At 47.0% G+C, this 22945-nt stretch overlaps 2 protein-coding genes across 2 annotated transcripts in view; both read right to left on the bottom strand.

Moving 5' to 3' along the window:
• Positions 1-1967: 1967 nt before the first annotated feature.
• LOC308274749 (HIG1 domain family member 1A, mitochondrial-like) lies at positions 1968-2249 on the bottom strand (the record flags this gene model as incomplete). Its single annotated transcript, XM_080712596.1, has 1 exon — positions 1968-2249. One exon carries the CDS (start codon positions 2247-2249, stop codon positions 1968-1970), a length of 282 nt encoding a protein of 93 aa, XP_080568722.1.
• A 7554-nt stretch (positions 2250-9803) lies between these two features.
• ADAP2 (ArfGAP with dual PH domains 2) overlaps positions 9804-22945 on the bottom strand; it is a gene marked incomplete at both ends in the record, with an annotated part of 30648 nt that continues 17506 nt past the window's right edge. The window contains 5 exons of the mRNA XM_080714010.1: positions 9804-9890; positions 11986-12243; positions 13841-13918; positions 15405-15467; positions 21466-21549. Coding sequence (XP_080570136.1) covers positions 9804-9890; positions 11986-12243; positions 13841-13918; positions 15405-15467; positions 21466-21549 — 570 coding nt within the window. The remainder of the gene's footprint in view (positions 9891-11985; positions 12244-13840; positions 13919-15404; positions 15468-21465; positions 21550-22945) is intronic.

Here is a 22945-nt window from a genome sequence, read left to right as displayed (position 1 = left end):
CTTAGTGAGGTCCTCCGCAACCTAGTGAGGCCCTGTTTCCAAAAATAAAGAAATAAAATCAGGCTGAGGGTGGAGTTTGGAGGTAGAGTCCCCCTGGGTTCAATCCCCAGTTCTAGGGAGAGAGAGAGAAAAAAAGCAACAACAACAAAAAACGCAATCTTGACAAGGGAAGAGAAAAAGAATTCCATTCCCAAATTAATGTATGGGGATGCGCTGCCCAGGTGTCATCCAGCCTCTAAACACGCAGTCGCGGGACATTGTGGTGCGTGCCTGTGATAAGAATCTTGGAGGGGCTGAGACAGGAGGATCGCAGGTTCAAGACCAGCCTCCGCATTTAGTAAAACTCTCAGCAACTTAGTGAGACCCCCGTTTCAAAATAAATTTTATTTATTTTTGGTCTGGGGATGGAACTCAGGGGCATTTGACCTCCGAGTTACACCCCTGCCCTATTTTTTCTTTATATTGAAACAGGGTCTCACTAAGTTGCGGAGGGCTTCACTAAGTAGCTGAGCTGTCCGCGAACCGGGATTCTTCGATCTCAGCCTGCCTAAATGCTGAGATTACAAACGTGCACCACCATGTCCGGCTCAAAATAAATTTGAAAAAATATTAAGTGTTAGGGGCGTAGCACAGCGTAGAAAGCCTCTTGAGTTCAATCCCCAGCACCAAAAAACCAAACAAACTAAAAACTGGTGCACATTAACTGGGACACTTCTTAAGTAAAATAAGTACCAGGAAATACAAGTTGCGGGGGGCCTCCTTAAATAGATGAGGCTGTCCGCGAACCTCCGGTCTCTGCCTCCTGAATGCGGGATTACAAGCGTGAGCCACCACGCCAGGCCTGCACAGTCTGATTTTATAAAACTCTTCCCAGGTGATTCTACCACAAAACGAAGGTTGAGTAACTGATGTCTACTTTTTTTTTTTCCCAGTACCGGGGATGGAACCCAGGGCATTCTACCTTTGAGCTACACCCCCAGCCCTATATTTATTTTACTCTTTATTTTGAAATAGGGTTTCATTGAGATGCAAAGAGCCTCACTAAGCAGCTGAGGCTGGCCTCGACTCGCGATCGTTCTGTCCCAGCCTCCCAAATACAGGAATTATAAACGTGGACCACCACCACGCCCGGCTTACGTCCAAACTTCTTACTTTCTGTATTAAAGCAGAATTGCGCCGCTGTCTCTACTGCCCTCTACCGGCTGAAAGCACATTACCCAACAGGCACCAGGACAGAAAGAGCCGGAAGTTTTACTGGGGTGTCTTGCTTGAGGGTTTTGCTCCCCTGCCTCCCAACTGGCTTCTGACTCCAGTCCTACACACGTTACAACCAGATGTCACAGCGGGAGGAGCACCCCGTCTTCCCAAAGACACAAAGCTAAGAACTTGCTGGTTCCCAGAGCAATGAGGAAGGGTCAGAGACTGGAATGCTTAAATTTGTTCAAATGAATTTATTTTATTTTTATTTTTTGGTACAGGGGGATTGAGCCTGAGGCGTTCTACCTCCAAGATACACCTCTAGCCCTATTTTTTTTCTTTTTTAGCGGTACTGGGGATGGAATCCAGGGACATTCTAACCTACGAGCTATACCCCCAGCCCTATTTATTTGCTTGTTTGTGGTGCTGGGGATTGAACCCTGGGGATTTCTACCTCCGAGCTATACCCCCTTCCCGATTTTTCATTCTTTATTTTGAAACAGGGTCTCACTAAGTTGCAGAGGGCCTAAGTATCTGAGGCTGTCTGTGAACCCGTGATCCTCCTGTCTCAGTCTCCCAATATCACAAATGCAACCGGCTACCCCTGGCCTTTGGCCCTATTTTGTTTTTATTTTGAAACAGGTTAATGAGAGTCACTACTTTTTTTCCCCCACTCAAACAATTTATTTTTGACATAAACGTGTAACCTCAACATGAGATGCCTAACTAAAGCCAGCACTTCCAACACGACTGAGACTGCACCTCTTCTTCTACGGTTTAGGTTTCACCCAGAATTCCTTATACATGGAATAGCCCATACCGAGAGTCATGGTGCCTACTACAAAGCCTTGGGCAGCCACACGCATGTGGATCAGGTGAACAGACATTTTAGTATTTCCTCTGCTCTTCAGCTTGTTTAAGCCATACACAACAATTGCAGCAAAACCTGCCATTCCAATAGGTACAAATGGTGCCTCTTTTGCTTTTTGGATAAGTTTAGGTCCTTGATCTTCATCATATGAAGAAAGAGAAACATCTGTATTGGATGACATAGTGATTGCTTGAAGAAATTTCCCACACCAGCGAGACCCCTCGCTACCTGACTGGTTTCTGGCCCCAGCGCACGCTCCCCACGAGAGTTACTACTTTTGGAGCCTGTCCTGGAACCTGCGATTCATCTGTGTCAGCATCTCAAATACTGGGATTACAATCATACATCACCTTGTCCGGCTTCAAATGAATTTAAAATGTTATATGCTTTATCTATCTTGCTGGTGCTGAGAGTAAGTACCAGGTAATACAAGTCTATAGCTGTTTCCAGTGCCGTGTATGATGTCATTAATGATGATCACTCTTTTTTGGTGGTACTGGGGGTGGAACCCAGAGGCTTTCTACCTCTGGGCTATACTCCCAGACATTTTTTATATTTTATTTGGAAACAGGGTCTCACTAAGTTGCTGAGAGCCTCACTAAGTAGCTGAGGCTGGCTTCGAACCTGCGCAATCCTCCTGTCTCAGCCTCCCAAGTGTGGGGATTACAAGCGAGCGCCATCACGCCTGGCTAGCCTATCAGCTTTAAAATCTAGTGAGCAAGTTGTTGTGTCTCTTCTTACCAGCTGCCCCCCCCCCCGAGAAATGAAGCCATGATCTAGACACCTTGACCTCTGAGTGACTAAGATAAGCAGATTACCTACTGGCCCATCCCAGGATACTTCATAACAGAGAAAAATAAACATGTGATGTGTTAAACTTATTAGGGGATGCTTGTTAATTCAGCATAACCTAGCCTGCCCTAACTGATGTGTCTTATCCTGCATCTTGTTCTAGAGTCTGCATTTGGAATGAACTCATAACTTCTTTGAGCATCTCTCTCTCCCTCCCTCTCTCTCTCCCTCTCTCTCTGAGTCTCTCTGTCTCTTCATCTCTCTCTTCCTCTCTTTTTCTGTCTCTCAAATTTATGAAACAGACATGATACAAAACGAGAGGTGTTTCTTCTTACAGGGTTCTTGTCCAATGGACTTTGATGAGTGAAGTCCAAGGGCTAGCAAAGGGTATTAAAATTTAAAATTTAAGTCAAGGAAAGATGTAAGACAAAGCAGCCCCACAAAAAAGAGGGGGTGTCTAGAAAAGAGAGTGGCCTCATAGCTCTTGGGAAGTGGGCTTTTAAACCTTTCGGAGCCTTACTGAGGTTTTCTATCTGTCCTTTTATGATTGGTTCAAATTGGGTTTGGGGAAACCAATGACATTTGTACAATTTGATCCTTAATTTGAATTGTTATCTCGTGGACTGGTGGTGATTTCCAGGAGCCCACCAGTCTCCCACCCTCCCTCAGCCTCACAGAAGACAATGCAGATGGCCTTTTAAAATTCTTCCTGTTCCCAGATCCTCTGCCTTGCCTTAATACTAAACACTTAAAATTTCTCAGGTCTTCCATCTTAAAAAAAAAAAAAGCTGGACATGGTGGTGCATTTTTATGAGTCTTACTGATGCAGTGGGGAGAATGACAGGTCACACTTCATGTCTTTATGAATATTCAGTTTATTTTATAAGGTTCGTAACACTCCCACCCTTCTCTAACTAAGCCACTGGCCAGATAGCATTTGGTTACCTGAGGCAAACGGGTCTCCGGGTAACCTAGGTTCAGGAGGGTAACCTAGGTTCAGGATCCCTGTCACGGCATTTGTTGATGGTCGAGGTGCAGATGCTCAAGGTCCAGGGAGTCAGACGGGGATGAGCCCAGATGTCGTTTAGAGGAATCGTCCAGCAGCTACCAGGGGAATGTTTCCTTCTGGCCGGGCTAACTTTCAGCCTTAGACAGTTGGGTCAGAGCCGCTGATCTTGTCATTTGCTAGGTCTTATATACCCTAAACTGATGTCACTGATTACGTAGGCTCATTCCTCAACCGTCATCTTGTTTACCAGCTGTTTCATCCTATGGACGGATGTCCGGGATGTGTGTCCGTTACTTTGTCCTCATCTTGTTTTCCAGTTGTCCCATCCTACGGATGTGTGCCCAGGGTGTGTGTCCATTAATTTGTCTTGGGCATGTCAGTTACATCCTTCTTCTGCCTCATCTTATTTGCATATCTGGCCAGTGCACCTGTCCCTACACTCTACCTATATCCTGACATATATTTCATATACTCACAACATTTTTTACGAATATTTTGTATACTCACAACATGCATGCTTGTAATCCCAGCATTTGGAAGGCTGAGACAGGAGGATCATGGTTCGCGGACAGTCTCAGCTACTTAGTGAGGCCCTCTGCAACTCAGTGAGACCCTGTTTAAAAAAAAAAAACATTAAAATAGTCAGGCATGGTGGTGTACGCTTGTAATCCCAGCATTTGGGAGGCTGAGACCAGAGGATTGCGGTTTGTGGACAGCCTCAGCTACTTAGTGAAGCCCTCTGCAACATAGTTATTCTTTATTTTTATTCTTTATTTTATTCTTTATAGTTTTATTATTTATTTTTGCTCAAAATAAAGAATAAAAAATGAGGCAGGGGGTGTAGCTTGGAGGTTGAATGTCTGTGGGTTCCATCCCAAGACCTGCAATAAATAAATAAATAAATAAATAAATAAATAAATAAAATCAAAGCCAGGCATGGTGGTGCACATCTATAATCTCGATACTTGGGAGGCTGAAACAGTAGGATCACAGGTTCAAAGCCAGCATCAGCAACTTAGCAAGGTCTTCTGAAACTTAGTGAGACTCTGTTTCCAAATAAGATTTTTTTTTTTTTTTTTTTGTGGTACTGGGGGTGGAACCCAGAGGCTTTCTACTCCGGGCTATACTCCCAGATCCATTTTATATTTTATTTGGAAACAGGGTCTCACTAAGTAGCTGAGAGCCTCACTAAGTAGCTGAGGCTGGCTTTGAACCTGTGTGATCCTCCTGTCTCAGCCTCCCAAGTGCAGGGATTACAAGCATGCGCCACCACACCCGGCCAAATAAGAAATTTAAAAAATTGGTTTGGGGGTATAACTTGGAGGTAGAATGCTTCTAGGTTCAAACCCAGGAACAAAATAATAATAATAACAACAACAAAAACTGGACTGGGGGTGTAGCTCAAGGCAAAATGTCCCTGATTCTCAATTCCCAGTATTGCAAAAAAAAAAAAATAGTAAGAAGTAAAAATTGCATTAGAAAGCTCGGCATGGTGGCACGCATTTGTAATTCCAGCATTTGTGAGTCTGAGACAGGAGGATCGCAGTTTGTGGACAGCTTCAGCTACTTAGTGAGGCCCTATGCAACTCAGAAAAAAAATAGGACTGGGGGTGTCGTTTGGAGTTCTGAGTTCCATTCCCAGTACCGCAAAAAAAAAAAAAAAAATTGTATTGGAAATATAGCTGTTTATGAAATGGATGGGCCACAGCTAGAGATATAGCTCAGTAGTAGAATGTTTGCTTAGCAAGACTCTGGGATCAATCCTGAACACCACAAAACAACAAACATAAAAATATAATGTCACATATTTTGCTGAACACTCTCTGAGATACAGGCAAAAAAGTCACATAGTGATCCATAATTAGATTTTTTTTTCATTTTGTTCTAGTGGTGTGTGTGTGTGTGAGTGTGTGTGTATTTTGCCATGTTTAGGATCAAACCCAGAAAATATGTTTAATAATAATCTATCAGTATATAGCCGGGCGTGGTTGGCGCACGCTTGTAATCTCCACGCTTGGGAGGCAGAGACAGGAGGATCGCGCAGGTTTGAAGCCAGCCTCAGCTACTTAGTGAGGCTTTCAGCAACTTAGGGAGACCCTGTTTCAAAATAAAATATAAAATAGGGCTGGGAGTATAGCCCGGAGGTAGAAAGCCTCTGGGTTCCACCCCCAGTACCACACACACACACAAAAAAAAAAAATAATAATCTATCAGAATAGCTGGGCATGGAGGAAAGGAAGAGGAAGAGGGAGACAGACAGACAGACAGACAGAGAGAATACCCAATATATTTTTTATGTCCTTTGAAGACAGAGGAAAGGATTAAAGAATCACAGGGCTTATGTAGGATAGAAGAAATAAGTACGTAGAAAGGAGACAGACAAGAAGGAAAAAGTAAACTATAACTTTAATATAAGAACCTGGACCTAAAGTGCTTCAGCCTCTAGTCCACAAACCAGCTCTCCTTCCTAGGCCTGACTTTCCCAAAAATTCCTGGGAAACTTGTAGATCCTAGAGTTAACAGTATTTCCGAGAAAACCTATAACTTAGGATATTACAGCTTACCGTCAATCAGCTAATGAAGACCGCAATCAGCCTGAAGACTCTAAGGCTGAGCAGACCACAGACCATCAGGAAGCGCCTCGGGACTACTGGACTGAGCTCATCCACCCTAAGGCTGCCAGACCACCTCCCACCATAAACCGCCTGACTCATCCTAGCATACCGTCTCTGGCCCACCCCTCACGAAAGTCCCCTATAAAAGGAAAACCCTGAACTCCCCAAAATGCCTTCCTCATCTTGAGGGGCCCGAATTCTCTCTTGAATATGTATTTCCTTCCCTTTTCCCCAAATAAACCTCTGTCCATGTCTCTAACTGGCACGTGCTGAAGTTCTTTTCCGTCACGTTAGCCAAGGACGCTGCAGACCCCGAGTTCCTGAGCCGAGAGCTCACCGCAAGAGGGCAGGATGGTAGCAATCTGTTTCTCTGACATTTCAGCCATTTAAGATTCCTCTCAGTTTCTCTTTCCTGTCTTTAGACCTTTGAATATTTTCTTCGCTCAGCTTAAAATGTTTTCCTCACCCTATTCCTTTTGACTAACTTCTGTGCAGTTGGAGGTTTTAACTTCAACTCTGCTTTCTGGAAGGAAGGACCTCCCTTCTCCCACTCTGTTAAATTCCCAGTGGGCTCCTCTTCTTTCAGAACACTGACCTCGCTCTACCGCCCCCTGCAGGCTGTAATCGGTGACACCAGGGACCACATCCTATTTCAGCCTTTAAATAGGGTTTGGCACAGAGCCTGGCATCTGGGAAGTGGTCAAAAATACTAGTAATTTACACTGAATTTCAATAGTTAGTGCAACTTCCTCCTTCTAGAGAGGAAGCCAAGGCATAGAGCTGAGGAAGTGATTTTCCCAGGGGTCTCCAGTTAGTGGCTGGGCCAGGCCTTGGATGCTCCTCCACTCTGTGATCCAGGGAAGCTGCAGCGCCGGCGATGACCAATGTGTGATTCATTTTCTGTTATCTAGGCATCTATTTCTTCTCCAACTTGCACAACAATCAGACCTCCCAGGAACTTGAGAACAAGGTCTCACTAGGTTGCCAAAGGTTGTCTTGAACTCCGGGGCTCAAGCAATCTTCCTGCCTCGGCCTCCTAAATAGACAGTGGGCATGTACCATAGCATCAGCTGTCTTTGTGTGTTTGTATGTATGTGTATGTGTGTGTGGTACTAGGGCTTGAATCCAGGGCCTCATACATGCTAGGCAAGTGCTTTACCACTAGGCCATATCCCCAGCACCTCCTTCCTTTTCCTGGAAACAGGGTCTCACTAAATCGCTCAGTGTCTTGTTGAGTTGCTGAGGCTGGCCATGAACCTGTGATCCTCCTGTCTTATCCTCCCAAGTACTGGGATGACAGGCGTGTGCCACTATGACTGGCTCCCCAGCCCTTTTAACTTTTTATTTTGAGACAGGTCTAAGTTATCCAAACTAGCTTTGAACTTATGATCCTCTTACTTCAGCCTCCTGAGAAGGTGAGATTACAAGCATGCATCACAGTGCAAAAAACATTTTGACTCATAGAGAAAAACTACTGCTTTTGAAGAGTGAAAACTGGATTTTTAAATTTTTTTTTCTTAAGCCAGGCGTAGTGGCGCACGCTTGTAATCCCCGCGCTTGGGAGGCTGAGACAGGAGGATCACGCAGGTTCGAAACCAGCCTCAGCTACTTAGTGAGGCTCTCAGCAACTTAGTGAGACCCTGTTTCCAAATAAAATATAAAATAGGTCTGGGAGTATAGCCCGGAGGTAGAAAAGCCCCTGGGTTCCACCCCCAGTACCACAAAATTTTTTTTCAACTTTTTAATATGAAAACTTTCAAACTTATATAAAATTTGCATAAATAGCAAATAAACCCATTTATACTCTATCCAGAGTCATCAGTTGCTAACATTTCTGCAGTGGCAATCTCTATCTTTCTGAATACACACACACGCACACACACACATTTCCCATATGCAAACACATCTCTCTATATATGCATACACACATAGACTCTCTTCAAATACATGTTTATATACCCTGATTTTTTTTTTTTTGCAGTACTAAGAATGGAACCCAGGGGCATACCCCCAGCACCATATTTTATTTTATTTTTTGAAACAAGGTCTCACTAAGTTGCAGAGGACCGCACTTAGTAGCTGAGGCTGTCTGGGAACCCACGATCTTCCTGTCTCAGCCTCCCAAGTACTGGTATTACAAGCATGTGCCACCATGCCCAGCCATGCCCTGATTTTTTGCTGAACCATTTAGGAATTGGTTGTAGACATCATTGCATTTTAGTTAGCACTTAGCACATATCTCCTAAGAACAGGAACATTTTATACAAACACAGTATGAGCATCATAATCTTACAATACTATTAGTAAATATACATCTATATTCAAATTTCTCTAATTATCTTAATTGTGTCCTTTACAGCTGTTTGCTTGTTTGTTTTTGTCTAGGATCTGATCAATAATCATAAATTGTACTTGGTAACCATGTCTTCATTTCTTTTTGTGTGTGTGTGTGGTACTGGGGATTGAACTCAGAGGCATTCTGCCTGCAAGGTAAATCCCCCAGCTCTACTTTATTTTTTGTTTTGAAACATGGTTTCACTAAATTGTGAAGGGCCTTACTAAGTAGCTGAGGATGCCCTTGAACCAGTGAGCCTTCTGCCTCAGCATGCCATGCTGAGATAGTGCACCATGACACCCCACTTCTTACTCTCTTTTAAACTAGAACAGTTCCTGGACTTTTTTTTTTTTTTTTTTTTTTTTTTTTTTTTTGGTGTGTGTGTGTGTGTATGTGGTACTGGGGTTCCTGGAAGCCCTTCTACCTCCGGGCTACACTCCCAGACCTATTTTTACATTTTCATTTTGGAAACAGGGTCTCCTAAGCCAGCGCGTGCAGCTGGCTTCGAACCTGCACGATCCTCCTGTCTCTGCCTCCCAAGCGCGGGGATTACAAGCGTGCGCCACCACGCCCAGCTTGTTCCTGGACTGTTTTATCTTTCATAATATTGACATCTTTGAAGAGCCCAGGCAAATTGTTAAGCAGAATATATCTAATGTGGATTTGTCTGATTATTTCCTTGTGGCTAAATTCAGATTAAACTTTTTTGTCAAGATGCCACGTGTGTATTACTACGGGTGTTTTTTTCATTGCAATGCCTCCATTTCGATATGAGAAAATTCTGGGTCATCAGGAGACTTCAAACTGGCGTGTGGGAAGAGGGCTGACGATGTGTCCATCTCTGTATTAGGTCCTCAGATCCCAGAGGCTAGGCAGCAGGGAAGGCCCAGGGAGCCGAAGAAAAGACCACAGCATCAGCCTCAAGAGAGTTCACTGCCAGAAATGGTGGCTGGGCACTCCTGCCAGGCTGAGGCGAGAAGGTCTTTACACCAGGAGCTCCAGGGGTCTGGTAGCCACCGAGCTCCTCAGCCAAGGGTCACCTGCTGCTGCAGCCACTCTCTGCTGCCGCCGCTGCAAGGGAAACAAGAATTAGGTAAAGGAGGTGGACATGCCAGAAGGAAAGTTTCTCAAGGAGACAGGTCTACAATGACAGGGGAGCCAGAATAAAAAACAGATTGAAGCCAGGTGTGGTAGCACATGCCTGTATTCCTAGTACCTGGAGGCTGAGACAGGAGGATCGCAGGTTCAAGGACAGCCTCAGCAAGTAGTGAGGCTCTAATCAGCCTAGTGAGACCCTGTTTCAAAATAAAAATAAGCCAGGTGTGGTGGCGCACACTTGCAATCCCAGCACTTGGGAAGCTGAGACAGGAAGATCATGGGTTTGCAGATAGCCTCAGCTACTAAGTGAGGCCCTCTGCAACTTAGTGAGACCTTGTTTCAAAATAAAGAATAAAAGCCGGCAATATGGCGGCACAGGCTTGTAATCCCAGTACTTGGGAGGCTAAGACAGGAGGATCCAGGTCGTGGCCCGCCTCAGCTACTTAGTTAGGTTCTCTGCAACTTAGTGAGACCCTGTTTCAAACTAAAAAGAAATTTTAAAAATGGGGCTGGGAGTGTAGCTTGGAAAAGAATGCCAACAGGTACAATCCCCAGTACCATAAAACAATAATAATAATAACAATAAAATAAAAAATAAGCCAGGTGTGGTGATACATGATTGAGTACGTGGGAGGCTGAGGCAGGCTTGCAGCTAGCCTTGGCAATCTGTGAGGCCTTCCATAACTTAGTGAGACCCTCTTTCCAAATAAGAATAAAATAGGGCTTGGGGTATAGTTTGGAGGTAGAATGATCCTAAGATCAATCCCTAGTATCACCAAAAAAAGAGTAAATAAATAAACAAACAAAATAAAACAGGGCTGGGAGTGTATCTCAAAGGTAGACTCCTAGATTCAACCGCCAATACCAAAAGAAAAATGAAAACTAAAGCAGACAGAGTGAGAGACCAAGGGACACACAGATAACGGGAGAGACAGAGACAGAGAGAAGCCAGAGAAGCCGAGAGAGGCTGGGATTCAGCACCGCACAGGGAGAGGGAGCCGCAGGGGCAGAGCGCTCCTCCCGTCTTGGGACAGTGGAAAATATTTGTGTCTATACTGGTCATGCTCAGAGGGGACAGGAGTTTCCCTCTGGGGCCTCGTGGGGTCACTGCTCAGTCCATAATCTTCCAAACAACAAACTTCTCCTTTGTGCCCCAGAAGCCGGGCCTTGGGCCAGAAGTTTCCCGCGCTAACTCAGCACAGCGTCCTTTCCTCAGGGTGCTCAGCAGACGGGGAGCCTCCTTGTGACATGTCTGGAGTGACGAGGAGGAGCAGGAGAGAGGCAGACAGAAGACAGGACTCAGGGAAAAGAAGGGCACTAAAAATAGCCTTCCCTGTGGAGTGGGAGGAATCCAAAGTCCCAGGAGCTGCCCAGCGGGGTGACCTCAACTAATAATACCCAGAGTTTTCTCATGAGAAAAGGGATGCGGGGTGGAAGAGGTTGCACAGTCCCCAGGAGGAGCTGGGTAGAGACAGCCTCAGGAGTTCTGATGGGGGGAAAGAAAGGGGGGAACCCAGAGCATTGTACCTCTGAGCGATACCCTCAGCCTTATTTTATTTATTTATTTTTGCAGTACTGAGAATGGAACCCAGGGGCATTCTACCAACGAGCTACACCCTCAGTCCTATTTTTTTTCTTCTTTATTTTGAAACAGGGTCTCACTGAGTGGCACAGGGCCTCACAAAGTAGCTGAGGCTGTCCGCGAATCGCGATCCTTCTGTCTCGGCCTCCCAAGTACTGGGACTACAAGCATGCACCACCACGCCCGGCTTTTTTTTTTTAATTTTGAAATACAGTCTCACTAAGTAGCTAAGGCTGGCCTTGAACTGTGATCCTCCTGTCTCAGCCTACCAAGTACTGAAATTACAAATGTGCGCCACATGCTTTCCTCTAACTCCTCTTGAAATTCATGGAGAAGAGCTCTCCTAGAGGCACTTAGGAAGCAGCTGGGACTTTCTGGTTGTAATGTGCAATTCTGCACTTTTCTTTGGCAGAAAGAGAAGGAAGAATAAAGCGCAGAGTCAGGACTCTGGCAGCTCCAGAGCTGAGCCCAAGAGAAGTCCTCAACCCAAAGAAGAGCCCGGCCCTGCTGCTCACTGAGGAGGTGGAGGGGCGTCAAGGGGCGGCACAGGACATCCCGCAGACTCTCCAGCCACTCCCGCTGCTCTTTCTCGCTGGCACAGGTGAGGACGAATTTCCGCTCCGGAGTGACCACGGTGAGGCCGGCTTTCCAGCGATTCCCCCGGATGCCCTTGGGCAAGTCTTCATGTACCTCATACCCCTGCTCCTTGCTCCCCAGGAACACCTGGCCCTGCTCAAAAGCATCCTGAAAATCAAAGGCTCCTGGTCACCAAAAGCTGCTTTGAGGAAGAGGGACCCCCTGGGAATGAACCCAGGGGCAGTCTACCTCCAAGCTACATCCCCAGGCCTTTTTTATGTTTTGTTTTGTATTTTTTTTATACTTCTTTCGATTGTTTTTTATGGGGCCAAGGATCGAACCCAGAGCTTTGTGCGTGCTAGGCAAGCGCTCTGCCACTGAGCCAAATCCCCAACCCCTTATGTTTTGTTTTGAAACAAGAGTCTCCCTAGGTTGCTGGGAGTCTTGCTACATAGCTGAGGCTGTCCTTAAAACTGTCATCCTCCTGTCTCAGCCTCCCAAGTCCTGGGATTATAGACATGTGCCAACACACTTGCTCCTCAAACCCTATTTTGGTAAAGGGGTGTGAGTTGTTACTGCCAGGGTTTCTGCTGGCCTTGAACTTGAAAAGTTAAGACGCTACAATGAATTACAAACATCATCGTTTGAAAAGACACTTAACATGTATGGAAAGCCCACTGAGCACCAGGAATTTAAACCTTATATGTAACAGCTCATAATCCTCATGGCAAGCCCGGCGTGGTGGCGCACACTTGTAATCCCAGCATTCGGGAGGCTGAGACTGGAGGATCATGGTTCGTGGACAGGCTCAGCTACTTAATGAGGCCCTTTGCAATTCAGTGAGACCCGGTTTCAAAATAAAGAATAAAAAACAGGGCTGGGGGTGTAGATCAGAGGTCAAATGCCCCTGGGTTCCATCCTCAGACCCGCAAAAAAAAATAAATAAAAAAATAAAAAAAAATAATAATAATAATGATCCTCATGGCAGGCTTTGTACAAGGCATTCACGCTGAGCCTGTTTTTTGAAGAAGGAAACGGAGGCATGAAGAGCTAAGTGTGTATACTCTGCCCAGAACAGGCCACTACAATGGCAGGGCCGGACAACTGGGTTAGAGTCTATATTCCTAACCACTGTACTTCCCAGCCTCCTGGTTAGCCACGAGCCTGTTGACAGGAGAAAACTGTCTTTTTTTTTTTTTTTTTTGCAGTACTGGGGATGGAGCCCAGGGGCATTCTATCTCTGAGCTACACCCTCAGTTCTATTTTTCAGTCTTTTTATTGTTGAAACAGGGTCTCACTGAGTTGCGAATGGCCTAAGTAGCTGAAGATGTCCACAATCCGCGATCCTCCAGTCTCAGCCTCCCAAATGCTGGGATTACAAGTGTGCGCCACCACGCCCAGCTCCCAGCCCTATTTTTTATTCTTTATTTTGAAACAGAGTCTCACTGAGTTGCAAAGGGCCTAAGTATGTGAGGCTGTCCGCGAACCGCGATCCTCCTGTCTCAGCCTCCTGAGTGCTGGGATTACAAGCGTGCGCCACTACGCGCAGCTGAGAAATACACCTTATTTAGCCACAACTGGCAGCATTGGGGAAGTGCAATGGGCTTCCTGCAGAAGGTGACTGGAGAAAAGCAGAGGGTGCAGACTTTTCTGCCCAAGGCTCCCTAGCCCCGCAGCCTGGAGATGGCTTTGTCTGTACAGACTCTGACAAGCACTGGCCCCTTCCTCTGGGGATGTTGTGGGGAGGAACCAGGGTGGCTCTTACCAGGGGATTCTTGTAATACAGCAGCCTCCGCTCCTGAGGATCCAGGGCGAACCACCTTTTCTTGAAAGGCTCTCTCTGCTGCAAAAGAGGGAACCTCTTACCAGAGCAAAGCTGGGGACAAAGGTCGAGGCCAGCCCAGGCCAAACCCAAGAACTGACCGGTCCTAGTGGTTCTCCAGCCCAGCTTCCGTGGTGGGACGCCCTACTGCTTCTCCCTGGGCCCTGGAGAGGGGCCTACCCTTCCCTGTCCCCAACCCCGCCCCAAGGCCCACTTCCCACCCCACCCTGCCTGTTTGGACCTGCTGCCTCCAGGTGCCTCCTGGGGCTGGAAGGGACACTTCCCTCTTCTCAGGTTATGGACATAGAAGTCTGAGAAAAAGGAAGCTGGGAAAACCGGAAGTGGCTGAGGCTCAGCAAGGCTTAAAGTGCTGGCCTGACCAAATGCTAACCTAGGTCAGGGAAGGTCTGCACAAGAACCACAGGGCGGGGCTGTGCCAGCCAGTGGAGGAACAAACCCTGAACAACACTTTTCTTTGTTTCCTTTTTGTGGTGTTAGAGATCGGACCCAAGTGCTTTCTACCTATCAGCTACACTCCAACCCTGTTTTATTTTATTTTATTTTATTTTTATTTTATTTTATGTTTTGTGGTATTGGGAATGAAACCCAGGGGCATTCTACCTCCAAGCTACACCCCAGCTCTATTGTTTTTTTTTTTTTTTTTTTTTTTTTTTGGCATACTGGGGATGGAACCCAGAAGCATTCTACCTTCGAGCTACATCCCCAGCCCTATTTTTTATTCTTTATTTTGAAACAGTCTCACTGAGTTGCAAAGGGCCTCACTAAGTAGCTGAGGCTGTCCATGAACCATGATCCTCCTTTCTCAGCCACCCAAATGCTGGGATTACAAGCATGCATCACCACTCCAGGATTATTCCTTTTTTTATCTTTTTTTTTTTTTTTTTTCAGTACTAGGGATGGAAACTAGGGGCATTCTGCCTCCTAGAAACACTCCCAATCCTTTTTTTTTTTTTTTTTTTTTTTTGCGGGTCTGGGGTTGGAACCTGAGGGCATTTAACCTCTAAGCTATACCCTTGCCCTAGTTTCATTCTTTAATTTGAAACAGGGTCTCATTAAGTAGCTGAGGCTGTCCATGAACCGCGATCCTCTGGTCTCAATTCCCTCCCCCCGCAAAAAAAAATGATGGTGAAGGCTAGACATTCTAGCAGGTGATGAGCTTACCAAAAAGACTACCATTCCCCGTTCCCCCCTGGGCAACTAACTGTGGCTCTGGAAAAACTCTGCCTCTTCATCACCTACCATGTCAGCCGGGCTCCCCTTTCCTTGTTGACTCAGCTTTTCCATCGGGAGAGGAGCTGATGGTGACATGGCGGGGTGCCCCATGCAACAGCCAGAGAAGCCCCTGGAGCAACACTGGGTGACACGCCACCTAACATGTAGCACCCCTCGGTCCTTCAACTCGGGCACTCACAGACTCCCCTTCCCTCCCCGTCTGCCCCCAGGCTCTGCCCGGGAAGCCCCCTCCCCCGGGGCGTGTAGAATGTACCTTGGGGCCGGTCTTTTCCATGAAGCCCTGCTTGATATAGTTCCTGGTGAGGAGGGGCACGAGCTGGGGGAGAGAGAGACAGACGCTGACCCCTTCTCATACCAAGGTTCCCCACTACACTTGCTCCCAGACAGAGAGGAAGCTGGGAATGAGGAAGGAAGCGCACTCAGGGTTTATGGGGTTATATTTGGAACGTGCGCTGGATGTAATATTAGTATCTCAGCAAAGCTGGGCAGAAGCACTCCAGACATTTGCAGGGCCCACTGGCCTGGCCTGTCTCAGGCAAGGACTTGGTTTAAGGACTCCTACAGTGGCAGGAATGGCTTCAGGGGGGCTGGAAGGAGCTTGTTCGGGTCAGGGAGCATTTTCCCAGGGTCTACCATGTGCCGGGCTCTGGGTCCAATTCTCAACCACCCCACGAGCTGGGTCTTACTGACTTCACTGTACATGTGAAGGAACCCAGCCACAGAGACCAGGGTAAGGTCGAATGCCCCTGGGTTCCATTCCCAGAGCTGCAAAAATAAATAAATAAATAAATAAATAAATAAATAAATAACAAAGTCTTTTTCTTTTATGGCACTGAGGCATGAATCCAAGAGCAGTCTATCTCTGAGCTACACTCCCAGCCCTATTTTATTTTTATTTGAAACAGGAGGCTGGCCTCTAACTTATACTCCTCTTGTCTCAGCCTCCCAAGTACTGTAATTCCCGACAGGTACCACCACTTATGAGTTTGACACAGGAGGATCACAGTTTTGAGAGCAGTGAGAACGTCAGCAACATAGCAAAATCCTGTTTCAAAATAAAAAATGTTGCCGGGCGTGGTGGCGCACACTTGTAATCCCAGCATTTGGGAGGCTGAGACGGGAGGATTAAGGTTCGAGAACAGCTTCAGCTACTTAGTGAGGAGGCTCTTTGCAAATCAGTGAGACCTTGTTTCAAAATAAAGAATAAAGAATTATAGGGCTGGGGGTGTAGCTCAGAGGTAGAATGCCCCTGGGTTCCAACCCCAGTACCACAAAAATAAATAAATAAAATAAAAAATAAAAATTTTAAATAAACGGCTGGAGGAATATCTTGGAGGTCAAATGCACCTGGGGTTCAATCCCCAGTACCAAAAAAATTAAAATAAAAAAAAGCATAAACACGCAGAGCCGTCTAATTGGACCCCTGGCTGAGACCTGGCCATTGGTACTTAATCTGACGTAGGCCTTCAAGGAGGTGCCTGCAGGGCGGGCCAATAGAGAAAGCTCTTGGCTAGAAGCCAGAAGACCTGGTTCTAGCTCAACTAGAACCAGCCCTAACCAGCTGCTCTGCGGTCCTAAGACCTTCGGTTTCTCTTGGCCTGTGTCCTCCTGTACAACAAGGACACTTGGTCTTGTGAGCTCCAGGAACCCTTCCCAGCAGCCTGCCAGGGCAGAGAAGCTGCCAGCATTGATTTTTGTTTGTTTGTTTGTTTTTTGGTACTGGGGATGGAACCCAGGGGCATTCTACCTCTGAGCTACACCCCCAGCCCTCTTTTTTATTATCCTTTATTTTGAAACAGGGTCTCACTGAGTTGCAAAGGGCTTAAGTAGCTGAGGCTGGCCACAAACCGTGATCCTCCTGTCTCAGCCTCCCAAAAGCCTGGATTATAAGTGTGCGCCGCCACACCCGGCTCAGCATTGGTATTGTTGTTGTTGTTGTTGTTGTTTTGTACTAGGGATAGAACCCAGAGGCATTCTACCTCTGAGCTACACCTCACCCCTTTTTTATTTTTTGATTTGAAACAGGGTCTTGCTAAATTGCTGAGGCTGGCCACAAGCCTGTGGTCCTCCTCTCTCAGCCTCTCAAATACTGGGATTACAGGCATGTGCAGCCGTGCCCAGCTACTGCCGGTGTTTGACAGTGGCCTCCTATTCCCTAGGAGGTCAACAGGGCAAGTCTAGGGCTTTGGATGGCAGCCCCGGTTTCCAAGAACAGAGCAGGTGCGCTGGAGCTAGAGAGGCAAAGGTCGAGGAGAGGTTGGGAAACAACGGGAATCTGAAAGGGGGAGCGCTGGGGGCCAAAAATAAATATCTAAACTATGCCGCTCTCTTTTGCCTAAAGTACATTCAATAGGCTTTAATTCCTTTATTTGGAGAAAACAGGGCCTCTAGCCGATCTGTATTCTCAACTGGAATCAGTTTAAGGCTAGTGTAGACCCAGGAGACAAGGGGAAGAAGGGAGATGACAGGACTGGAGGCTCTCACTGTACCTTGGATCCTTGGCTCACTCGATTCTGACAATAGCCCTGGAAGGTGGCCCTGTCCCCACGGGCTCAGCAAGGTGAGGAGCTTGCCCTGGGTAGCACACCAGGCCCCCTCACTTCAGGGTCTATGTGCCGGCCGGCCGGCCTGCCTTTTCATTGTTTTTGTATGGTGTTTAGGACCCAACCAAGGGCCTCATGTATGCTAAGTAAGTGATCTACCACTGAGCCAGACACCCAGATAGATCAGATATATATATATATATATATATATATATATATATATATATATATGTATATGTATGTATGTATATATATATATATATATATATATATATATATATATATATATATAATGTTGGTACTGGAGATTGAACCTAGGGGCATTCTATCATCGAGATATATCCCCAGCCTTATTTATTTGCAGGTCTGGGGGTAGAACCCAGGGGCACTTGACCTCTGAGCTATACCCCCTGCCCTTTCCTTCCTTCCTTTCTTTCTTTCTTTCTTTCTTTCTTTCTTTCTTTCTTTCTTTCTTTCTTGAAACAGAATCTCATTATGTTGCAAAGGACCTCACTAAGTAGCTGAGGCTGTCTGCGAACCGTGATCCTCCGGTCTCAGCCTCCCAAATTCTGGGATTATAAGCATACACCATCACGCCCAGCTCTTATTTTATTTTTTATTTTGAAACAAGGTCTTACTAAATTGCTGAGAATCTTGCTTAAATTGCCAAAGCTGCCCTTAAACCTATAATCCTCCTGTCTTAGCCTCCCAAATACTAGGATTACAGGCAAGTGCCACCACACCTGGCCCTATATACTTTTGTTTGTTTTTGCAATAGTTGAGATTGAACCCGGGAGGGGCTTGTGTCTGCTGGGCAAGCGCTATAACACTGAGACATATCCCCAGCTCTTTTTGTTGTCTTTTAGAGACAGGGCCTTACTAAATTGCCTGGGCTGGCTTTGAACTTGTGATTCTCCTCCCGCAGCCTCCTGAACAGCAGGGATTACAGGCATGTGCCATGGTGCCCACCTCTGTATATGTGTTTCTGATTGAAAGACAACAATGCCTCAGATACTCCCTGGGTTTCCAGCATCTGGGTCCTTCATCCGTAGCCAGGCCTGGGTGACTGCCCAGAACCTCCACCATCCAGAGACACAGGAGGCAGGAGATGCACAGAAGCAGGGTGGGCTGGGAGGAGATGGGGGGCGGGCTGATGATGGTGGGTGAGGGACAGAGGGGACACTGAGGACACTGGTCAAAGGCGTTTTCCCCACACAGGTCAACAAGGATGAGAAGCCAGGAAGGTTAAATAAAGCTTCCACCTGCACTTTGTCCTCTGTTCCTGTTGGTCAGCAGTCCGCTGCCCCAGCTCCCTGCCCCTGAGAGGAGCATCGCCCAGCTCTGGGCACTGACTCAGCACGCTGGCCTCCACCTTCAGGGCCCTGTCCCAGCTCGCTGGAACTGCAGCCAGGGGGCTGCTGACTCAGTGCACCTCTGGGCCTGGAGTGGACCTTATCCCAGACACCTAGCTCCCTGCAAACCTTGGAATCAAGGAGCATGTAGGTTTTTTTTTTTTTTTTTTTTTTTTTTTTTTTTTTTTGGTGGTACTGGGGTTCCTGGAAACCCTTCTACCTCTGGGTTACACTCTCAGACCTATTTTTATACTTTTTTATTTGGAAACAGAGTCTCTTAAGCTAGCACTGCTGGCTTCGAACCTGCGCGATCATCCTGTCTCCGCCTCCCAATCTCGGGGATGACAAGCGCCACGCCCGGCAGCACGTAGGCTTTTAATGAACAGTTGGTAATAAGAAAATCCCAGGATCAATCGGGTGTGGTAGTGCACGCTTGTAATACCAGTATTCGGGAAGCTGAGACAGGAGGATTGCGGTTCATGAACAGCTTCAGTTGCTTAGTGAGGCCCTTTGCAACTCAGTGAGACCCTGTTTCAAAACAAAGAATAAAAAATAGGGCTGGGGATGTAGCCCAGAGGTAGAATGCCCCTGGGTTCCATCCCCAGTTCCACCCCCCCAAAAAAAAAAAAAGAGTGTGTGCCATCATAACAGGCAAAATAAATTCTATTTGATTAAAAAAAAAAAGAAGAAGAAGAAGAAGAACCTGAGCTGGGCTCAGTGGTGCATGCCTGTAGTTCCCATACTTGGGAGACTGAGACAGGGGGATCACAGGTTCAAGGTCAGCCTCAACAATTTAGTGAGGCTCTCAGCATCCCAGCAAGACCCTGTTTGAAAACAAAACATTAAAAAATAGGCTAGAAGTATAACTCAGAGGTAGAACTCTCCTGGGTTCAACCCCCAGCACCATAATAAGTATATAAATAAATAAGTAATTCTCTGAGAGGAGAGCTTAAAACAGGGACCAGACTATAGCAGCTCAGAGCTGGAAGGGACCCTGAACATGCCTGGCGGCCCATCCGCCCATTACTAAAACAGATGCTGGGGGCCGGGATGCCATGATCTGCAAGGGTCACACAGCGGGGTCACAAGGCAGGGCAATGGCAGAGCATGCACAGGACCCAGGCCTCCTGGCTTGGGGCACCCTCTGCCCCCATGCCGCGTGGGCTTCCCCAGCCAAGCCGGAGGGAGGGAGCTAGATACTCCTGAGGTCTGGAGACCGTGCAGTGCAGTCCTCAGGCTCACTCTTACCTTGGCCTCTGCAAGCAGGCCCTGCCTGTTGCAATGGTATCAGGGAGGAACCAAGGCCTTCCTGAGCACAGAGCATCATAGGGCGGTGGTAGAGTGAGAGGAACACCTGAGATCAGATTCTCATCAGGAAAATGGGAATACGAGACCCACTGAAATGCCCACTCTAACAGAGTAATAGATAAAAGTGGTTACGAGAGCCGGGTGTGGTGGCGCACACTTGTAATCTTAGTACTTGGGAGGCTGAGGCAGGATTGTATTGCAGATTCCAGGACAGCCTCAGCAAATAGGAGGCTCTCATCAACCCAGCAAGACCGGACCCTGTTTCAAAATAAAAATAAAGCCAGGCGTGGTGGTGCACGCTTGTAATCCCCGCGCTTGGGAGGCTGAGACAGGAGGATTTGCACAGGTTCGAAGCCAGCCTCAGCTACTTAGTGAGGCTCTAACAACTTAATTGAGACCCTGTTTCCAAATAAAATATAAACTAGGCCGGGCGTGGTGGCGCACGCTTGTAATCCCTGAGCTTGGGAGGCGGAGACAGGAGGATGGCGCAGGTTCGAAGCCAGTCGTGCTGACTTAAGAGACCCTGTTTCCAAATAAAAATATAAAAAAATGCGTCTGGGAGTGTAGCCCGAGGTAGAAGGGCTTCCAGGAACCCCAGTATTACAAATTAATTAATTAATTACTTAAAAAATAGGGCTGGGAGTATAGCCTGGAGGTAGAAAGCCTCTGGGTTCCACCCCTAGTACCACACCAAAAAAAAAAAAAAAAAAAAAAATAGGTCTGGGGGGTTGTAGCTCAGAGGTAGAACACCCTTGGATTCAATCCCTTTTTCCACACACACACAAAAAAAGCAATATCATTTGTACATTTTAGTGAGAAAAGGAGTCAGAAAGAGATTCCAAGGGCTGAGCCCCTCGACACTTGACAGGGCCTGTGTGGCTGTGTGCCCAGAGGGTAGAAAATGAGGTGCTTTTTGAGAAGAGATGTTTTGCCCATAATCCTCCAACCTCCCCCAGAGAAAAGCCTTTGTCTTCCCCTCTCTGAGGTACTTAAACCTAGTCTCAAGGCCTTGCCTAAAACAAACTTAGTCTGGCCCAAGTGGCTTAGGGGTTGGTGGACAAGGCCAGGAGGTGGTAGGGAGACTCAGAAGTTGGGGTCAACAGTGGCTCACCTCTGACTCTGGGAGCTCAGGGTAGGCCATTTTCAAGTACTGCAGCCGGGCTGCGCGGAGGGCGTTGAACCAGTCCACTATCTCCTGCAAGAAAGGTGCAAAGGACACAGACAGCTGGTGAGAAGGGCGGGGCTGCGTCTGGTGGCGGGTGGGTTATCAGGTTTGGGGCACAGGCACTGAGCGCAGGAACACACGGCACTGTGCCGCCCAGGGCCACCCGGGAGGAAGAGGTCAGCGCCCTGTGACCCACCTGAGCAGGAGGGAAGCCACTGCAGGAGGAATCCAGAGCTCTGGGCAAGGACTCAGGCGAGCCGCAGTGCAGTTACAATGGACACTGTGTATCGCTTGTGTGTCTGCATGTGTATGTGTGTGTGTGCAGTACTGGGGATTGAACCCAGGAGTGTTCCACCTCTGAGCTACACTCCAGCCCTTTTACCTCTTAGTTTTTATTTGTTTTTGTCTTTGAAACAAGGCCTCACTGGCTTCAAACCTGTGATCCTCTTGGCTCAGCCTCCCAAGCCTGAGATCCCAGCATGTGCCACCACAGCTGGCCGCATTTCGCTTTCACTGCAGGAATCACCCGGCATCTTGTTAAAATGTAGGCTTAGATTCAATAGGTCCAGGGCCTATGACTCTGCATTTTTGTTTTGTTTGTTTGTTTGTTTGTTTGTTGTTCTTTTCAGGACTGGAGAGGAAACCCAGGGGAATTCTATCTCTGAGCTACACCCCTAGCCCTATTTTTTATTCTTTTTTTTGTTTTTTTTTTTTTTTGGTGGTACTGGGGGTGGAACTCAGGAGCTTTCTACCTCCGGGCTATACTACCAGACCTATTTTTTAGATTTTATTTGGAAACAGGGTCTTACTAAGTTGCTAAGAGCCTCACTAAATTAGATGAGGCTGGCTTTGAACCTGTGCAATCCTCCTGTTTCAGTCTCCCAAGTGCTGGGATTACAAGCGTGCGCCACCACACCTGGTGCCTATTTTTTATTCTTTATTTTGAAATAGGGTCTCACTGAGTTGCAAAGGACCTCACTAAGTAGCTGAGTCTGTCCATGAACCGCGATCATCCGGTTTCAGCCTCCCGAATGCTGGGATTACAAGTGTGTGCCACCACGCCTGGCCTCCAACTCCACATTTCTTTTTCTTTTTTGTGGTACTGGGGATGGCGTCCAGGGGCATTTTACCTCTGAGCTACACCCCCAGCCCCCTATTTTTTTATTCTTTTTTTTTTGGTGGTGATACTGGGGTTCCTGCAAACCTTTCTACCTCCAGGCTACACTTCCAGACCTATTTTATACTTTTTTAAATTTGGAAACAGGGTCTCTTAAGCCAGCATGTCTGTCTTTGAACCTGCAGGATCCTCCTGTCTCCTCCTCCCAAGCGCGGGGATTACAAGTGTGCGCCACCACGCCCGGCTATTTTTTATTCTTTATTTGAAAACAGGGTCTCACTGAGTTGCAGAGGGCCTCACTATGTAGCT

Source organism: Muscardinus avellanarius, assembly GCF_963383645.1.
Source record: "Muscardinus avellanarius genome assembly, chromosome: 16".
Lineage (NCBI taxonomy): Eukaryota > Metazoa > Chordata > Mammalia > Rodentia > Gliridae > Muscardinus > Muscardinus avellanarius.
The sequence above is the reverse complement of the archived record's forward strand: the minus strand, read 5'-3'. Positions and strand labels throughout refer to the sequence as shown.